The sequence below is a fragment of the Belonocnema kinseyi genome, chromosome 3, assembly GCF_010883055.1.
Source record: "Belonocnema kinseyi isolate 2016_QV_RU_SX_M_011 chromosome 3, B_treatae_v1, whole genome shotgun sequence".
Lineage (NCBI taxonomy): Eukaryota > Metazoa > Arthropoda > Insecta > Hymenoptera > Cynipidae > Belonocnema > Belonocnema kinseyi.
In genome coordinates, this window is record NC_046659.1 from 95,898,796 (window position 1) to 95,916,632 (window position 17,837).

Below are 17,837 nucleotides of genomic sequence, written 5' to 3' on the forward strand. Positions count from 1 at the left end.
CAAGATTCAAAACAATTCGTCATTCTCCCAGTCTAGTAGCCCATTCACTTTTCAAATAGAAAGCTCATTCTCGTTCATTCATTTTCATTAGATATTCAGGAGCGCCGATTAATTACCATTTCCAAGTATGTAGGTATCTTTAAAACGGGTAACTGTAGGTTCGAGAATAGCCTCCCTGCTAATGAAAATACATCCTTATCGGCCTCTATACATGTATGTAGTAGCCCTGTAGCCTTTAGAAAACGAAAATCTTGGAGGTTCGAGCAGTGAGCTCGATCCCGCGACTTCACTTCGACTTCGACTCGGCCTGGTCACGTATATCTGTCGTACTCGTGTGTAAGACTGTAAGAGTGTGTAAACACTGGACCTCGTCATTCATATTAATATACACCTGGGCCGAGGTTCTCGGTACGAATATCCCGTCCAAACGCCCGCGCCACTGACTTTACTGGCTTTGCTTGACTCGCTTTTACGCAGTTTTGTCTTTGAATCCGAAACACGAGCGTGGCGGGCTGCAAATGTGCAAAAAGTGTCCCCAAAAAATTACCATTATTTTTTTCTTTTTCGAATGTGCGACTTTTGCTCGGTTCGCCGACACCCGGTCCTCTACATGAGAACACCTACCACGTATGACCTGAAACGGGCCTGGGATCAGGCACCCGTGGAGCTTTATTTGGGTAGCCAGTGCTTTTGACCTCCTAATGCGTTTCTTTAATTAGGGAGTGAACACCAACAAAATCAATTTTATGTACCCTTGGTACAATTTTTTTTGTTAAAAAGAAATTTAAAGAAATTTCACTTGGCAAAGCAAATTAAAAACTTCAATTCTTAAATCATTGTTTTCACAACACTTGGATTTAAACTGTTTTATTTCTTCATATGCTCTCAGGTTGCTCTCAAAATTTAATTTTACGAGGGCCGGCTGCATGTTGGCCACTGTCATGGCTGAGAATAAAAATAAGGCCAAGGCAGGTGAAAATTGGAAGGGCGGTACCAGTTGCTTCATTTAATGAATTTGCAATATAATTAATATTAATTAATTAATATAATTAATTTGGATAATTAATTCGCAAAAGGTGTTTAAAATATTGGCTTTTTTAACAGTGCAAATTAACTTGGTGGCGTGAATTGGACGTAAATTTCTATAACACTCATTTTTATAAATTTATACACTTTTTCAATCACTCGCTTTTTTTAATTCTCCAATTCTTTTATTTCTTATTTAAAAAAACACACTTATTTGCAAATATTTAATTCGAGATAACGTATAAATATATCTTTTTAATATAATAATTTAAATATTAATATTTCAAAAAGCTACCATTAAACTTCAAAAAATTATTTTTGTGTACTGCTTTTTTGTATATTGTATAGCGACTAGCAACTTGAGCTCCACTATTTGGGAATTATTGGGTAGCAGTTACGAGTTTCCCAATGGTTCGCTTATCAGATGGCGCTGTTTCTAAACTCAAAGCTTTTCTCTTAAAAATATTAAATTTGTATCGCCTCTAATTTAAAATTCCTATTCGGCCATGGTTAAAATTCCAAATTTCCACAATTTCGAATTTTTTTTATTAATAATTTTTTAATATGTCATTCTGAGATCCCACACAACAATAAAAAATTTTCTAAAGATTTGCAAAATTTTATTTTAAATTCTAGTTAATTAGAATTCGGTACAACTGTTTGGATTTTTTCAGGGTGAATAGCGGTGCCTGAAAGTGGGGTTATTTGTATCGAAAATCCGGTAGAAATAGCCGCATTTCTTCTCTACGTTTATACATCACCTGGTAGTATTCAGTTCTTAATGTTTTAAGTTTGAACTGCATTTTTTTAAGTCAATAATTTTTTCAGAAATAAAGCAGTTTTTCTTTTTAAAAAAATTTTTATTTTGTGGATTAAGTATTTTACTAAGAAACATATAATTGATCTTATATTGTTTCCATTTTCTTTTTAATTGAAGATAATACGCACTATATTTATCTAGTAATAAGTATTTGGAAGTATTTAAATTTATACCCACAAAAATCCAAAATTTTAATACTTGGATATAAAATAAATCCTAATATGATTATCTTCGAGGTCTGATTGTGATTTATTTTTAACCTCTTTTTATTTGAAAAATTGTATTTGATCCAATTAAAATCATTCTAACTTCTGTTTTTTGTTATTATTTAAATGAAACCTGGATCATTTGATCAGAAATGATTTCACTTGAGTTATGTCTTTCATTTTCTTGAAAACAAATCGAGCGTTAGTCATGTTAAGGAAAGGCTTTTTGGCACGAATTCAGAAATCAGTTCAGCATTCGCAAGGTGTGTTGTCACCAGGCATTTGCAAGTAATTATTAGGAAGACTTTTGGAAAATTATGTTGACATTTTTTTTTTTTTTTGCTAAAATAACTTGCTCCAGTTTTTAAGTTTTATAATAAAATTTGATTATCGCCTTTCTAGTTACAACCGCCTATAGTTTCCATCTGAAAATTAGTTTGTTCTAATAAAGCTGAATAAACAGAATAAAAACTAATACTCTCTGAAAATATGAGGACTGAAGTTTGATTGCTATCAAAATAAGAGTTATATTATCCAATTTGAAATCCATGCTTCATTGAATTATAATTTACTCCATCCATATTCGTAAAAAAGCTGCAATCTGTGGAAAAATTATCTCGTTTTCTTATTTCCTAGAAATGAAAAATCAAAGTCGTAACAATGACGCTCAATTAATGTTCTTGGATTCAAGTTGTTTATTGCAAAGTGTACTCTGAACTTCCGGATTCTTCTTCGCTTGCAATTTATTGCGACAAAGCGTCTGGACACAATAACAGAAAACTCGGTTGTAATAATAATTTTAAAAGGACGAATCCTCACTTACAATGTGCTTGAGGCGTTCAACAGGAAGTCCCACAACACGCCAATGACCTACCAAAAATTTCTGCTGTTGACCGTGAATCATACTTGCGAAAAACGAGGAAATTCAATGGAGAAATAATTCTGTTGTGAATTGAGATAAGCTAGAAATAAATGAAAAGTAATTGAAAAAAGGAAAGAGCTCTTTCAATAAAAAACATTCTACAAAAATGTTTGGAAACAGTTTAGAATTCTGAAATTGGCCTTCAAAATTGAACAATTGAAATGGATTAGACAAAATAAAAGTACCAAGAAACAGTTTTCGTCATGTGAAATTCGACCTTCCCCTAAACATGAACAACGATTTATTTCTAAATAATTGCTTAAGTGTTCTGTCAACTTTGTAAAACATGCTTTATAAAACGCACACGACGTTTTACTTTTTACAAGGTCACATGTGCGTTGAAAATAGCAAATATCTAGATGTGAAAGTTTGTCAATGAATTCTCCGAATCAAAGTTTCTTTTATAGCGCTTCCAATGAATATTTAAAAATGATTTGATTTCGTCTATTAAAAAATTCTGGATAAAAAATATAATCAAAATAAAGATTATATCAGGGTGGTTAAAAAAAAATCTTACAAAAGTCAGGAAATTTCTGTAAGAGGCACTTTAAATTACTGTCATGGATATTAAATGTTATATATTAACATTTTAATTTGAAATTGTTTTATTCAATTAACGAAACATTTTAAATATGTTAAAAATGTTACAAGTTGAAAATTCTGGTCTGTACATATTATCACGGAAAATGAGAGAATTTTGAAAATATAGTTTTGCCGTCACCCTGGTATAATATTCTTGTTAGTAATTTATTTGCCTTCTAATTATACTTATATTTTTATTCCTTTGTGTTTGCAGTTTCTTCCACCAGGCGATTATATTTTTAGATAAAAAATTTATTATTTGATTAAAAATTGATATTTTGGCGTTGAAAAATTAACTGAAATCTTTATTGGTTGAATATTCAACTTTTTTTAAAACTCTTTTTTGGTTTCAAATGATAGCCTTTTTTCCTTAAAAGTGCAACCGTTTATTTAACAGTTATTTTTCTTTAGTTGATGATTCAACTATTATTTTTAAAATTCGTCTTTTTGTTTAATTCACTGTATTTGACTTCAAATTAAAATCTTTCGGTTGAAAATTAATTTTTTAACTGACAATTTCACTATTCCAGTTGAAGATTGATCATTCCAGTCAAAAATTAAACTCTGTGGTTAAAAGTTAGTTTTTTGTTGCTGTTGAAATCTAATTTTTGAAACTAAAATTTTAACAATTCCAGTTAAAGATTCAGATTTTAGTTGAAAATTCATCTCTCCCATTGAAAGTTGAACTTTTTTGTTGAAAAATGATCTTTATTAATTGATAATACATCTATTTTTTTAAATTTTGTTTTTTAAAGTGAAAATGTAAATTCTCCATTTTTGATTAAATATTGATATTTTTTAATTGATAATACACCATTTTCAAAAAAAAAATTTTTTAACTGAAAATGTAAATTCTCCATTTTTGATTACTCTTTGGTTGAAAATTAACTTTTTTTTAAATTAATATTTTCGGGTTGAAATATCAACTGTTTTAACGAAAACCCATATTTTGACTTAAACGTTCGACAATTTGGATAAACTTTTTCGTCTTTCTTGACTGAAAAATCTTTATTTTTTGAAAATTGATCTGTTTAGTTGAAAATTCAACTACTTTGTTGAAAATTTGTTTGTTTTCTTTGATTAATCTTGTTTTATTCATTGAAAATTAAAATGTTCCATTTTTTATTGGAAATTGATCTTTTTTAATAGAACATTCAACTGTTTCTCTGCAAGTTCATGTATTGTGTTGTAAGTTCATCTCTTTTGGTAGAAATTTCATATTCTTGGTTGAAATATCAACTATTATATTTTTTGTTGAGAAGTCATCTTCGTAGGTTGAAGATTCAACTTTATATTTGATTAAAAACTCATGTATTTTGTTGAAGATTTAATCAAGAATTTTTTTTATATATTTGTCTATTTGTGTAAAAAATTCATCTTTTTTGTTGAAAATTCAAATCTCTTCAAAAAATTCAATTATTTGGTTAAAAAGGCAACTTTTTTTGGTTGAAGTTTAATCTCTATTATTCGAAAATTCGACCATTTAGTTGCAATTTTTTTAGGTTAAAAATTCAAAAATTTTGATACAAATTTATCTTTTTTTGGTCGTATCAATTTTGATACAAATTTATCTTTTTTGGTCGAGAGTTAAACTTTTTATATTAAAAAATCCTCCTTTTGGATCGAAAATTCATCTTTTATGATATAAAAGTCCATTTTTTCTATTGAAATAAATACATCAATTTGTACGAACTATCTAGTCCCGGAATTACGGATGAGTAGTCAAATATTTTTCAGAAGTTTGGCTAGTAGTCCCGAATTTTCGGGATAAGTAGTCCATCCCCTCTTCCAAGTCTCCAAATTTTTTGGGACGACTAGACGTAGCCAGATTTGAATATTTTAATTTTAATCTGAGATTGTTTTACTGCGTTTATAAAAGATTCTATGTTAAGAATTTTACAAAATCGAAATTCTGATATTTAAATAGTAATGGTCAGAAATTAAAAATCAGCCAGGGAAAAGTCAGGGACCATTGAAAATGAAGTTTTTTGGCTATCCTGTATTTTTAATCAAATCTTGTTTGATTAACCAGTAATTAAAATTTCTATTTAATTAAAAATAATTGTTATATGTATCTCCTATATTTTTTTGCCCAGTCTAGGTTTGAATAAAAATTGACTTGATAAACAATTAGAAGTTAAAAAAGTATTGAATGGAAAGAGTGTGTGGGTTTCTTTTGAAGTGAATGCTCGCGACAGTTTTACTTCGCTCACTGGCGAGACGTTTATACGAGTAGTGAATACAATTTGCTGACCTCAGGAAATCCATTGCACGTTATTCGCTCGAAATAACCTATAATAAGAACGTGCAGCTGTATCACTGCCGACTTTAATCTGCACAACTGTGTAAAGATTTTAGTCGAGACAAATTCACATTCCCGTTAAAATTCCACTTGCATTGGTTTGTATTCGAGATCTCCTGAAACTTACTCAACAGGTATTTGGGCCATGAGACCTAACGCAATTTTAGATACTTTCCGCACATAACTTCTGTGGCTGCTAGGAAACTTATTTTCCTCGTTTTAATAGGGTCCAATTTTCAATTTAGAAGATCAAATTAATTTTTTTAGTTATGTTTTATATTGATAGGCCCAGAAAATTAGGGAATTATTATAGGTGCACTAAGAAAAAAAAAAGATGAATCCATTTATAATATTGGATCTTTAAATTTGGGATATAAATGAGGCCGACCGTAGGTCAGGGAAACCCTGGAAGTCAACGGAAATTCAGAAATTTAAACAAAAATCTTGCGAAAGTCAGGGAATGTCTAAGAAGCACTTTAAATAACTGTCAAAGATAATAATTTACAATTTTTTATTTTAATTTGAAATTGTTTTATTCCATTCTTGAACAAAACTATCCTGAATTGTTGTAAGGTTAAGATTCTGGTCTCTGATTATTAATAATCGAGGAAATTGAAAACTTGGTCAGGGAAAAATTAGAGAATTTTGAAAATGAACTTATGCGCTCTCCGTGATCAAATATTCTGTTATATTTTTATTTGTGTTTTTTACCGTCACTTCCTCCTGGCGATTATAATTGAAGTTAAATATTTTAATATTTGGTTAAAAGTTCAAAAACTATTTTAAAAAATCGTCTTTTTTAGTTGAAAATGTGGCAGTATTTATTAAAATTCGGGTTGAAAATTCATCTCTTTAAGTAGAAATGTCCTCTTTTTTGGTTGAAATATCATGCATAACATTTTTTTTATAATTAATTTTTGTAGGTTGAAAATTCAACTATGTGATTAAAAATTCAACTACTTTGGTCGAAACTTCAACTTTTCTGTTGATCTTTCGTCTATTTCGACAGAAAATTCATCCTTTTTTAAATCTTTAGCTGACTCTAATGTTATTTATCGAAAATTAAAAAATTAAATAGTTCCAATTTCAAACAATGATAAATGTACTTTTGATTAAAGTTCTCTAAGTCTTTAACAAGAAACTATCACATGTGAAGTTGAAAGCCTCTGGTATGATCGCTTCATAAAATTGACTTAAATAAGCAAATAAATAAAGAGTGACTGAAATAACAAACAAAAAATGTGTAACTTTAACATTATTAGTATTTAATTAATAATTGATTACCGTCACGAAACGTAGAACGGAAGATGATCCAGAAATGTATTACAAAGAAATTACATTTTTTACCAAAACGGTAAATATTAATCAAGAATATTACCCCGTAAATTCGTTCACGAAGTGTGTCCATCATTACAGGAAGTACTAATTTTATATGGATTGGTAAGGGAAAAATGTATATAAATGGAAATTGTTTAAGCAATTGCAGAATAACAACGTTTCATGATTTGGTGGAGTGGGGGAATTTATACAAATATAAATTGTCTGAAAAATTAAAAAATATCTTAAATAAAAAATATTATATCTAAAACTCACTTACTGTGTAATTCATCTTTGTTAGAAATTTTTTGAAGCCTCGTATTTAGCATGCCTTTCACGTAAAACGGGTATTTTCAAATTTTGTGAATTTTCCTGGTGTAATGGATTAAAGAAATATTCTTTCAACGCGAACCACACAAATTAATGACGATCGCTGCCCTCTAGCAAAAAAAATTTTTTTTACCACCTAATAACACCGCACGTAGTTCAATCACATGGGTGAAATTTCTATTGTCAGGCTTATATGGGAGGTGTCAAGTCTCTTGACGGTATTGAATTATTATTGAAGAACCAATAATTAAATAAATAAATAATGTGTAGTTGTTTCGCTATAGTTATTTCAGCGTGAACGGCGCCACTATTCGAAGCTGATACCAAACAATTAAATTTTCAATTACTAAGCTAGAACTAAAGTTATGATTTAAGCGATAAATGGAGAAATAAAGTGTTGATGAAGTAATAAAAATACTTGTTTAAAAATAGAGCCTGAGTAGAGGAGACACACAGAGGAATAGTGAAGTGTGAATAATTAAGTAGTCTCGAGTTGGAGATGAATAATAAAGGAACAGAATCGAAGTACAGAATGACTAATCTTGTATCCTTGAACTTGTTGCAGCCTCGACACAGGTGGTTTTGACAGTGCAGCAGAAACCAGTCAGATCGTTAGCAGCAGGTTTGCCTGGCGGACTCACGGGGCAACAGCAGCATCGTCCAGCGAGCCTCACGGCCGGCTCCACCATGGTCTCACCCTCGCAACCCGCCACGTCCCTCCACAGGGCTGCCACAGCGCCTGCCGGAGGCGCACCCTGTACCGATCGCATCACCGGTCCTCAACCCGTCGATGTAAGTCCCTATCCTCGCACCCGCATGAACCCTAACACAGCATCTTATGCTTACGACATCATCTACAGCAATCTTCAAGAACAACACACTCCCCAGAGCAATCTAGGCCGGCTCTCTTCTATCACCCGCTTTGATTATCTTTTTCCTGATCATCCCCCTCCTGCTCCTGCTGATGCTGATAGTCCTGTGATTCCTGCCACTTTTGCTAGTCCTGTCACTTTTGCTAGTCCTGCTTCACCCTCGCTGTCTCCCACACCCGCACGCTTCTTTCAAATACGAAGAACACGGAGGCCTACTGTCAGCACGCCAATCAGAAATGTAAGGTGCTACTCTTTTTTTTTTTTTTTATTTCTTTTTTTCATACCAATAATCAATAGAGTGGGTCGGGTGTAGAGAGGGCGGCCACATGTCAGGAAAACCTGAAAATCTGGGTGAAGTCAGGAAATATACATGTAGAGCACCTGCATGACCTTGACACCAGCACCACCTGACATGCGAACTATTGGGTACCTCAAAGTTATTAGGGCAATGTTAATGAAAAAGAGCAATGAACTACAATTTATTTTAATCAGCAAATATTATATTGAGGTGTAAAATTAATTATTTATTGTAATATTTTTTGTTAATATTGAATTGAAATTGAAGTTTCTTCCCAAATAATTCAATATTGGTGATGCTGGCGTAGCTACCCAACAGGCGTATCTTTTTGGTCAGGGTAAATTAGAGAAAGCTCAGGGATTTCGTAAAAATGGCAAAAGTCTGGGAATTTTTGTAAGAAGCACTTTAAGTTCAGGAATGCCATACAGTCACTTTTTTCTCAAATCCCTTTTTAGGTACTTTTAAAAAAAAAGTCACTTCAAAAATGAAAAGATCGCCTCAGTCAATTTTTTCAATTGACTAATCCATGAAATAACCACTATTGAATTCGGGTATAAATACCTACTCTGGGTCGATGTTACCCTACACACTTTTAGATGGTCTACCATTTCACATTTAATCATCCGATCAACTTGAGAAAATTCTCCGATATTCTTTAAACTTTGTAGAATAAAATTGGGTGCTTTAAATGTTTAGTTTAAATTATTCACATATCAAAGAAAAATCATTTAAAAGTTTGGGGGGGGGGATTTGTCTGGTCAAAATTTCAGCCTAAAAGACATTCCCGGACCAAATTTAGGAGCTTTAAAAAGTTTTAAAAGAATCCCAATAATTGCAAACAATTTAAAATCGTTTAGGCCGTATTAAAATTTTACAAGGCATTTTCAAAAGATTTAAAAAGTTTCAAAAGATTTTATATATTTGCGAATTTTGTAAAATATTCCAAGGAATCTATCATTTTTTTAGAATTTGAATGGATTTCAAAGCATTTCAAATATTTTAGAGTATTTTAAAAGATTTCAAGGTATTTTGTCAGATTTCCGAGGATTTCAATGATTATAAAGTATTTTAAAATCTTTCAAGGTATTTTAATAAGTTTTCCAGGCTTTGAGGAAATGTCATTAGATTTCACAGAATATCATGGAATTTCTTTAAACTGTGATGGATTTCATAAAGTGGGGTTTCAAGGATTTGAAGATATTCTCAAATATCTGTTGCAATTGATTTAAATTAATTCTAAATTTATCCTGAATTATTTTTAATTCTTTAGGATTATCATGATGAAATGGTCAAGAAAAATGAAAGATTATTCAAGAAAAATTAAGCAAAAGTCAGAGGATTATGAAAATTAAATTTTGTGGCCACTTGGGGGCAAATTTTCTCAGATCGAAACGAAATCTTGATGAAAAGGTGCCTGAGCAGGAAAGAGCAAGAAATATTGCAACACGGTTATTTTATTTGCAATTCATATTAGAATAATATCCCCAAGCACATCAATCCGCTTTCAGGAAGAGTGTTTTTCATGGATTTATCAAAATAAAATTACGAGAAATCAAAATTTTAGAACACAACAAATATTATTCTTCCACTTGTCTTTTATTAGGTGTTTTTCCAGCAAAATTCGTTTTACAAACATGCCTAATTTTTCCCAAGTCCGAAATAAGCTACGACTTTGGAGTTTGCATAACAATTTAAGACATAATTGTAAACCTTTTTATTCGGTAATTTTTTTGCCCAAAATGGTTGAAAGAATAGAAAAAATTGTAAAACAATACAATAAGTCTTTTCGGTACCAATGAAGTCTTTTATGGAAAACGTTGAAAACCTTTCTGTTACCTTTTTGGCCATTGATCTTGGCTACAGTTATCAAGTAAAAATTAATAAAGCAGTGATTCTACACTATAGTATATAACCCAAACTTTGATCATGGCTTCATTTGAATCTGAAAAACTTGGTATTTTTAACCAGTCTTAACATCAAATGACAAATATAATAGATATTTTAACGATTTGGCCTGTCTATTTGTCCCGAAATTTAGAATGAATAGTGAAAAACTCTGACGCTATTTTTCTAGAATTTCTGGACGAGTAGACACTTCTTGATAATTTAGTATTTTGCCTGAAGATTTTGAAGGAAATTTTCCTTGAGGCATATTTTATGTTCAAAAGTAAAGAATTCTATTTGTCATTGAATCAGAGTATTTATTTGTTATTAGCAGACCTAAATCACATTAATGGCTTATTTATTATTAATTACACGAGAAATAAATCACTCACGAGGACACGGACTATAAAGTTTTTTGTTTTAATGAAACTTTATTATTTTTTTGGATTCTATACTGTTCTTTTGGACTTTTAAGCCTTTTCCTAATTTTATCTTAACCTTCCTATAATTTATCACTAAACATTAATTTATCTTCGTACTTAATATTATTTTTTATCTATCATATAGTTTATTTTATTTTTATATGTATTCAGTATAAAGTACTTAGAGTATTTGTATGCACGTACCTTTTTGTATTGAATTATGTATAAGTAAGCTTGAAAATATATGATGTATCTTCATTCTTGAAAAAGTATAAAATGAAACAGATTTTGTAAGACTTACTTTTCTAGTTTAAAATTAAATTTCAATAAGTAAATTCAAAATAGGATTTGCCTCTGGATTTCCCATTTTCTCAGTTTTTATATTTAAATGTCAAAAACGTACTTTCGCATCAAAATTTGAAATGGCTCGAAATTTAAATCGAAGTTTATAAATGAATATGTCATAAATTTAAATTAGTATATTAATTGAAAATATAATAAATGATTTCAATGTATCGATTATGAAGTAAATGTTACAAATCTTACTTTTTTATGTATAATGATAGTTTGTTAGCACAATGATAATTTTTTCTAAATATACTAATATTATCTATTACATTTTTATAGGTCAACTATTGTTGATAAATATATTTTTACAACATTTCGAAGACAATTCACATAATTAAAGAAGAAATAAATTACGACAACTATAAAGCAATGTTTCGCGCCTTTGAGGTTTTCTACATCTGTTGCGCGTATTTTAAAGTATACTCAAATTTTATGTATTCTCAAATCTGCATGCGACTGTCAGTTTTTACGCATTTCTTATTACTTCCTTTGTCATCATTAATCATTTTTTGTAAGCAATTATTTTTTTAAAGACTATAATCTATAAAATCTAACAATATGAAACACCAGTTCTTTATTCGAAGTCTTATTTCTTTCACATTTTCACTTTTACAGGGTGTCCAGCGTGTGGGAAAAGCAAGATTTTTTTATTTTTCATTCACGGAGCAGGATGAAAACTTTCTTTATTTTTTAAATTACCGTATTTTCAATCAATTTTTTAACAAAATGTACAAAATGACTTGAGACTGTTCAAAGGAGTCGGAGGCCCGGTTTCCTACGGGTCAGGATATTCTGGAATTTAAAAATTGTGAGAGAATATCAGGGAAAACCTGCGTTAGGGAGTTTTTGAGAAACTAAAGCTAAAGTTTATAAAATTTTGTATGACTGTTTTCACCAAAAGTGTTTAGGGCAAATTTAGAAATAAACTTTTTTTGCGTTGATGTTGTTACTGAGGAAATTATTATTTTCATCAGTTTTATAGTTATTTTCAAAGATCTCCATTTTTTATGGTTACTGGAGGAAAGGACAGTCTTTTGGAAGATTATTTTTTATATAATTGCAGCTAATCTTTGAAAAACAAATGTGAATATGTATATTTCAGGTTACAAAAATATTATGGACCTCTGATAGGTTTCTAATTATCAAAAAACACGAAAATAAATTTACAAGTTTAAGGCATCAAAAACGGAAAAGAAACATTTTTCAACATAGTCATTTTACGGGTCTTTAAATCATTTTTCTTCTAAGTAGATTTTAAAATTATTTTAAATACTTCGGAACTTGATTCTGATAAAAGAAAAACATTAGAATAATTGGTGTGAAATTGAAAAAAATGAAAATAAAATACTGAATTTTGTATTTCTTATTTTAGATTTAAATTGTCTTTTTTTTTTAGCTAATCTTAAACAGTATTTGGAGTATCCGTATATTGCATTTAATTTTTTTCTTTTTCAGAGCGCTTGGAAAAATATTTTTAACAACTCATGTTGGGGTTAAGTTAACCACACTATCAACAAAATTGAAAAGTTCAAGGCATGACAAGCGCAAAGAAACCCATTCCATATTTCATTTTCAGTTCTGAAATTTTTTTCCAGCTAGTTTTAAACAATTTTTTAAATCTTGGAATTTCAACTGATAAAATAAAACTTGTACCTCTTCTTTTAGTAGAATTTCAGTTTTTTTAAACATTAGGATTTTCATGTATAACTTATAAGCTATCAAAAAAATGACTATGTTTGTTTTTAAGTTTCGCAAATGAACATTATAATTAATTATATAGTTAAAGCATTTTTGATTTGATTTCGTTGTAAATGATCAGATGATTCTCAAACAAATAAATCACTACCTCTATGATAAAAAACAATAGAAAAAACGTATATAGTTGAACGAATGAAAGATAAATAGCAGAATTTAAAAATACTCCGTTTTGAGCTTATCATTTTTTTATTTTTTCGACTTCTTAATTTTTTATCTGGCGTTTATTTTTTCGACTTCTTAATTTTTTATCTGGCGTTTTTTGTCTTTTAGTTAAGAGTTCAGAGGTGTTTGAAATAATTGTTAAAGTTTGCTAGAAAAAATATAATTTTAAAACCCACAGAATGACATAATGGTAGAGATAATTGCTTGTGTAGATAAATATAATTTTTTTTTATACACACAGCTCAGTATTTTAAAAATTTACTGTATTTACATTATTTATCTTTTAGAGATATCAAATATTTTTAGCGAATCTTTATTGACAGAATATCCTCAAATTTATCAGATCAAAAATCTCATGTAATTTAAATTTCATTTTTTAATACATAACAGGAGACAAAACACGAAGAATAAGAGTCTTGGGTTGAATTATAACATATATGCCATTTTCTGGATATTATTAGTAAACCTGGTTTTTTAAGAAACCAACAACAAATAGTTTTAAAAAATCATTTCTATAAGAAATAAATTTTTTATTCATATATGTATGGGAATTTTCAAAAAGCCTGCGTGAATGTTTCGGGAATTTTATCATATAACTCCACTGGGCACCCTGATTTGATCCAACCGTCAACATGCTCATTTAACCAAATACACTATAGAATTTCCTAATTCTTTATGATTAATTACAGCACGAGAAAAAACGGCAACTAGAGACTGAAAGAGTGCACACAATCCAATTAATGTTAGAAAAGGAACAGAGCTACGTCGAGATGCTGCGAAGCGAACTCGCCAAACTGGGAGCTGGAAACACCAACAGCATCGCATCATTACAAACGGACTTAACCGGAGCCGAGAGGAGAGTCCGAGTTCTCCAGGAAAGACTTAATTCCGTATCGAACAACGACCATGTATGCAGTTATTTTCTCTGCTTATCACATTTTTAGTATCAAATTTAGAAAATCTAGATTCTAAAAATGGTAAAGATCCATTTAGGCGTTTTGTACCTGTCTCTTATAAAACTAGAAAACTTATTCTAAGTACTTCAGCTTTTAAAGTCATACTATCATAATCATGATAATCATTATTGAAGATCGAAAGGCGCAAAACGCCTTAAAGGAAAATAAATAATCGGTGCGGTTACTACTCGTAATTTCAAAGGTGGTTTGCAAATGTAAATAAGCTTAAAAACAATCGGTAATTCGGAATATACCACTCGCTAGAAATTGGAGACTGACTCATCTAACATAGATTAGAAATAAAAAATCTTCGAACTTTGATGTACATCAGGTAACGGAAAAATTGAAATTCGAACATTCAAACTCAATTGGTTTCAAATATATATCTTTAAAAATTGTATTTTAAATTAAAAACAATCAGATTGAACAATTTTGAACGAAATAAGTTCAAAATCTAATACTTTTAAATTTAAAGAAACATAATTTAGACATGTTTAATGTATGCATTTGCGTAATTGTAAAGAACAGTGTTCATCAGAGTTTAAATTTGGACTACTTAAAAATTAGCCATTCACAATGAAGCGTTTAAATTTAAATATTATTTAATCTTTATTATATCTCCTTCACATTTACGAATTGTCGAACAATTAGTTGTCCCAATTTTAAGACAGAAGTCGTTGATTCCAAACGAAAAAGAATTCATTGTCGTCACTTTAAAAGATTAAAATTTGCCACCAAATTTTAAAACTACCTTTCAAGGGTGAGCTTTAAATTATTATAATTACTATTTGGATGATTTCACAATAACTTGATGTACATCAATTCCAGAAGCTGTGTATGTACCCCTCTATAAAGTTAAACATTGTCAAAGCGAGTTAGAAAAAATGGCAAGCTGTATAGTAAATGCAATCACAAACGCACAATAGGGTGTTCCTTCATATAGAAAGTTTGAAATTGTAAGCTCCCATCCTCCAGTTTCATGATACATAAAATGAAGATACTTCACTATCTCCACGGAAGTTCATTACTACGATTTTTATTTAAAAAATTCAATTTTGCGCATTAGTTCTTTTATTTAAGGGTGAAGCATTTACATATTGTCCGGTCATTATCTAGTTTCCCAGGGTGGCTGTAGATTAAGGAAAACCTAGAAATCAGGAAAAATTTAGAGAATTTCTGTAAGAAGCAAGTTTCAAATAACCGTCAAGAGTAATCAGGACAGTCACTTTTATTCACTTTTACTCTTAAGTCACCTATTTCTGCATTTTTTTAAATTCTTTTGAAATATCGTAGAACACTTTAAATGTTTCGTATCATTTTAAACAGATTTCAATCATTTCCAGGGATTTCAATATTTTAGGGTATTTTAAAAGATTCCAAAAAACTTTGAATTACTTTTCAAAAGCTTTAACGAATTTCAAAAAATTGTATACGATTTCCGAGTATTTCAGGATTTCAAGAAATAGTATCGTAGGAAATAGTATCGTAGGATTCTAGATATATAAAAGTATTTCCAAATATTTAAAAAAAAATTTAAGATTTGAAATATCTTCTTGTATTTAAAAATATTTTAAGGAAATTTCTATTGATTTTAGTAATTTAATGGGATTTTAAAAGATTTGAAACATTTGAGGGTATTTTTTTTAATTCCAAAGGATTTTATCACATTTCTGAAAATTCCAATGATTTTAAGGGATTTTTAAAGCCCTTAAGATATTTTAATAAATTTTCCAGGAATTGAATGTCATCAGATTTAATAGAACTTTACGAGATTTTAAAATATCATTGCATTGTATTCAATTCACTTACACTTTCCTAATTAATTATGATTTTTTATGAATTGCATGGAATACTTTTCTTACATCTCTTAAATTCATCTAAATTTACTCAAAATTTATTGAAATCAGTGGGGTTTCCCAATAAATTTGAATTATTTCGAGTTTAACTTAAATTGCTTTAAGGTCTTATGAATTTATTTTTAATTTTTTCAAATTAAAAAGAATATTAGTCGCATTATCAAGGCTCATTAGTAACTTTTAGTCCATTTTTGGCTTAGTCAAGGAATTTTGAAAAGTAAAGTTTAGCGGCCACCCGGAAAAGTTTCCTTAAAAAAGTAGGGTTAACTTTAAGATTTCTGACTGGATTTTGGACTTAGGTCCTAAGGAACACCCTGAACGCACAAGCACGTGGTAGTTCTCGTACCGTTTAAGCCTTAAGGGTGTGTGTTCGTGTAGGCTTCTGGCTAACAATGTTTAACCAGCTTTTGTTGTGTCTTACAGCTTTGCTCGGTAACAAACACCTCCTCTTCCCCAGGCCATCATTTGCCCTCGAGTAGCGGTAGTGGTGATGTGCCGCCACCCTTGCCTTCTCGAAATTCTATCCCCATGCAAAGTCTCTCCCCACCCCCCTTACCACCCCGACCTCCACCCACTTCAAACACGCACAACACAGTCCAGCTGGAGCGACAACTGCTGTCACAAATAACGCCTCCCACCACCAGTCATGGCATACCTAACTCTGTAAGTAGTCTAATCGCCCTAGTGCCATTAAATCATATCAAAAATATCATCTTTCTTCGAGAGCATCTTCAAAAAGGCTTCATTTTATTGTTTCTTCATTTTTTTATTTTATGTATTACTTATCTTATTCATTTGCTCTTAACGAGCGGGTAACCACTTGCTTCAATAGTGGATTGAGACAAAAATACCTGTACAATTCAGTATTTAGTGGTTAACTCCTAAGCTTTTACATTCTTTTATTTGTTTACATTTTATTTAAGCGAAATTAACGAGGGGTAGCCCACTTCACTTTAGAGTGCACATCTGATTTCAGGATTACGAAAGGTGTAAAAAAGATATAAAAAGATTTTACAATGATTTCAAAAACTTCCAAACATTTTACAAAGATTTCAACAGATTTTGCAAAAATTTCGAAGATTTCGCAAAGGTTTCGGAAATATTTCAAAGATATCATTAAGCTTTCAAATGTTTGATTATTTCGTAATTATTAATATTTTATTTATTAAGCTATTCGTTTAAGTCGAGGGGGTAACCACTTGCTTCAATAGTGGATTCAGCAAAAATACCTGTATAATTCAGTAGTGAATGGTTAAGTCCTCAGCTTTTAAATTCTTTTTTTTTCAAGTTTTATCTTTCAAAATTGAATATAGTACTTGACTGAATTGAGTTCTGAGACATGTTCTAAGAATGTTGCAAACCTAAAGAAACATTTTAAAAATATTTAATTTGTGATAAAATTTCGAACATTTGAGAGGATAATATTCAAAAAAATTTGATAGTTGCTACAAAATCTAAAATACGAAAAAGTTAATAAACACTGAAAACCTAGAGATAATTTTAAATTTATTTGTCTAATTTCCAGTATCTTCCGTTGCTCTTAAATTATGCTCAATTTCTGTTAATTCTTGGTTATTTGATAAAAGGTAGACTTTTTCTATCACGGAGTTACAAAAAAATAAGGACCCAACTGTTTAAAACATCGTGAAACTTGAGTTCTCAACTAAGGTTTCATTATTTTCTAGATGAAATGGTTCTGTGTCAAAATTTGTCAAGTGGGCCACTTTTTTATGGGTTGTGATTTTTCTTCGGGGATGCGTGATAAGTTAGAGTTTT

General features: G+C 30.2%; 1 protein-coding gene across 2 annotated transcripts in view; it reads left to right on the plus strand.

The window, feature by feature from the left end:
* LOC117169365 (rho guanine nucleotide exchange factor 12) overlaps positions 1 to 17,837 on the plus strand; it is a 118,235-nt gene that overhangs the window by 36,249 nt on the left and 64,149 nt on the right. Inside the window, exons 5-7 of one of the 2 annotated variants that reach the window (XM_033355710.1) lie at positions 8,071 to 8,297; positions 13,939 to 14,157; positions 16,485 to 16,724. In XM_033355710.1, coding sequence (XP_033211601.1) covers positions 8,071 to 8,297; positions 13,939 to 14,157; positions 16,485 to 16,724 — 686 coding nt within the window. The remainder of the gene's footprint in view (positions 1 to 8,070; positions 8,298 to 13,938; positions 14,158 to 16,484; positions 16,725 to 17,837) is intronic. The other variant, XM_033355711.1, reaches the window with a different exon arrangement.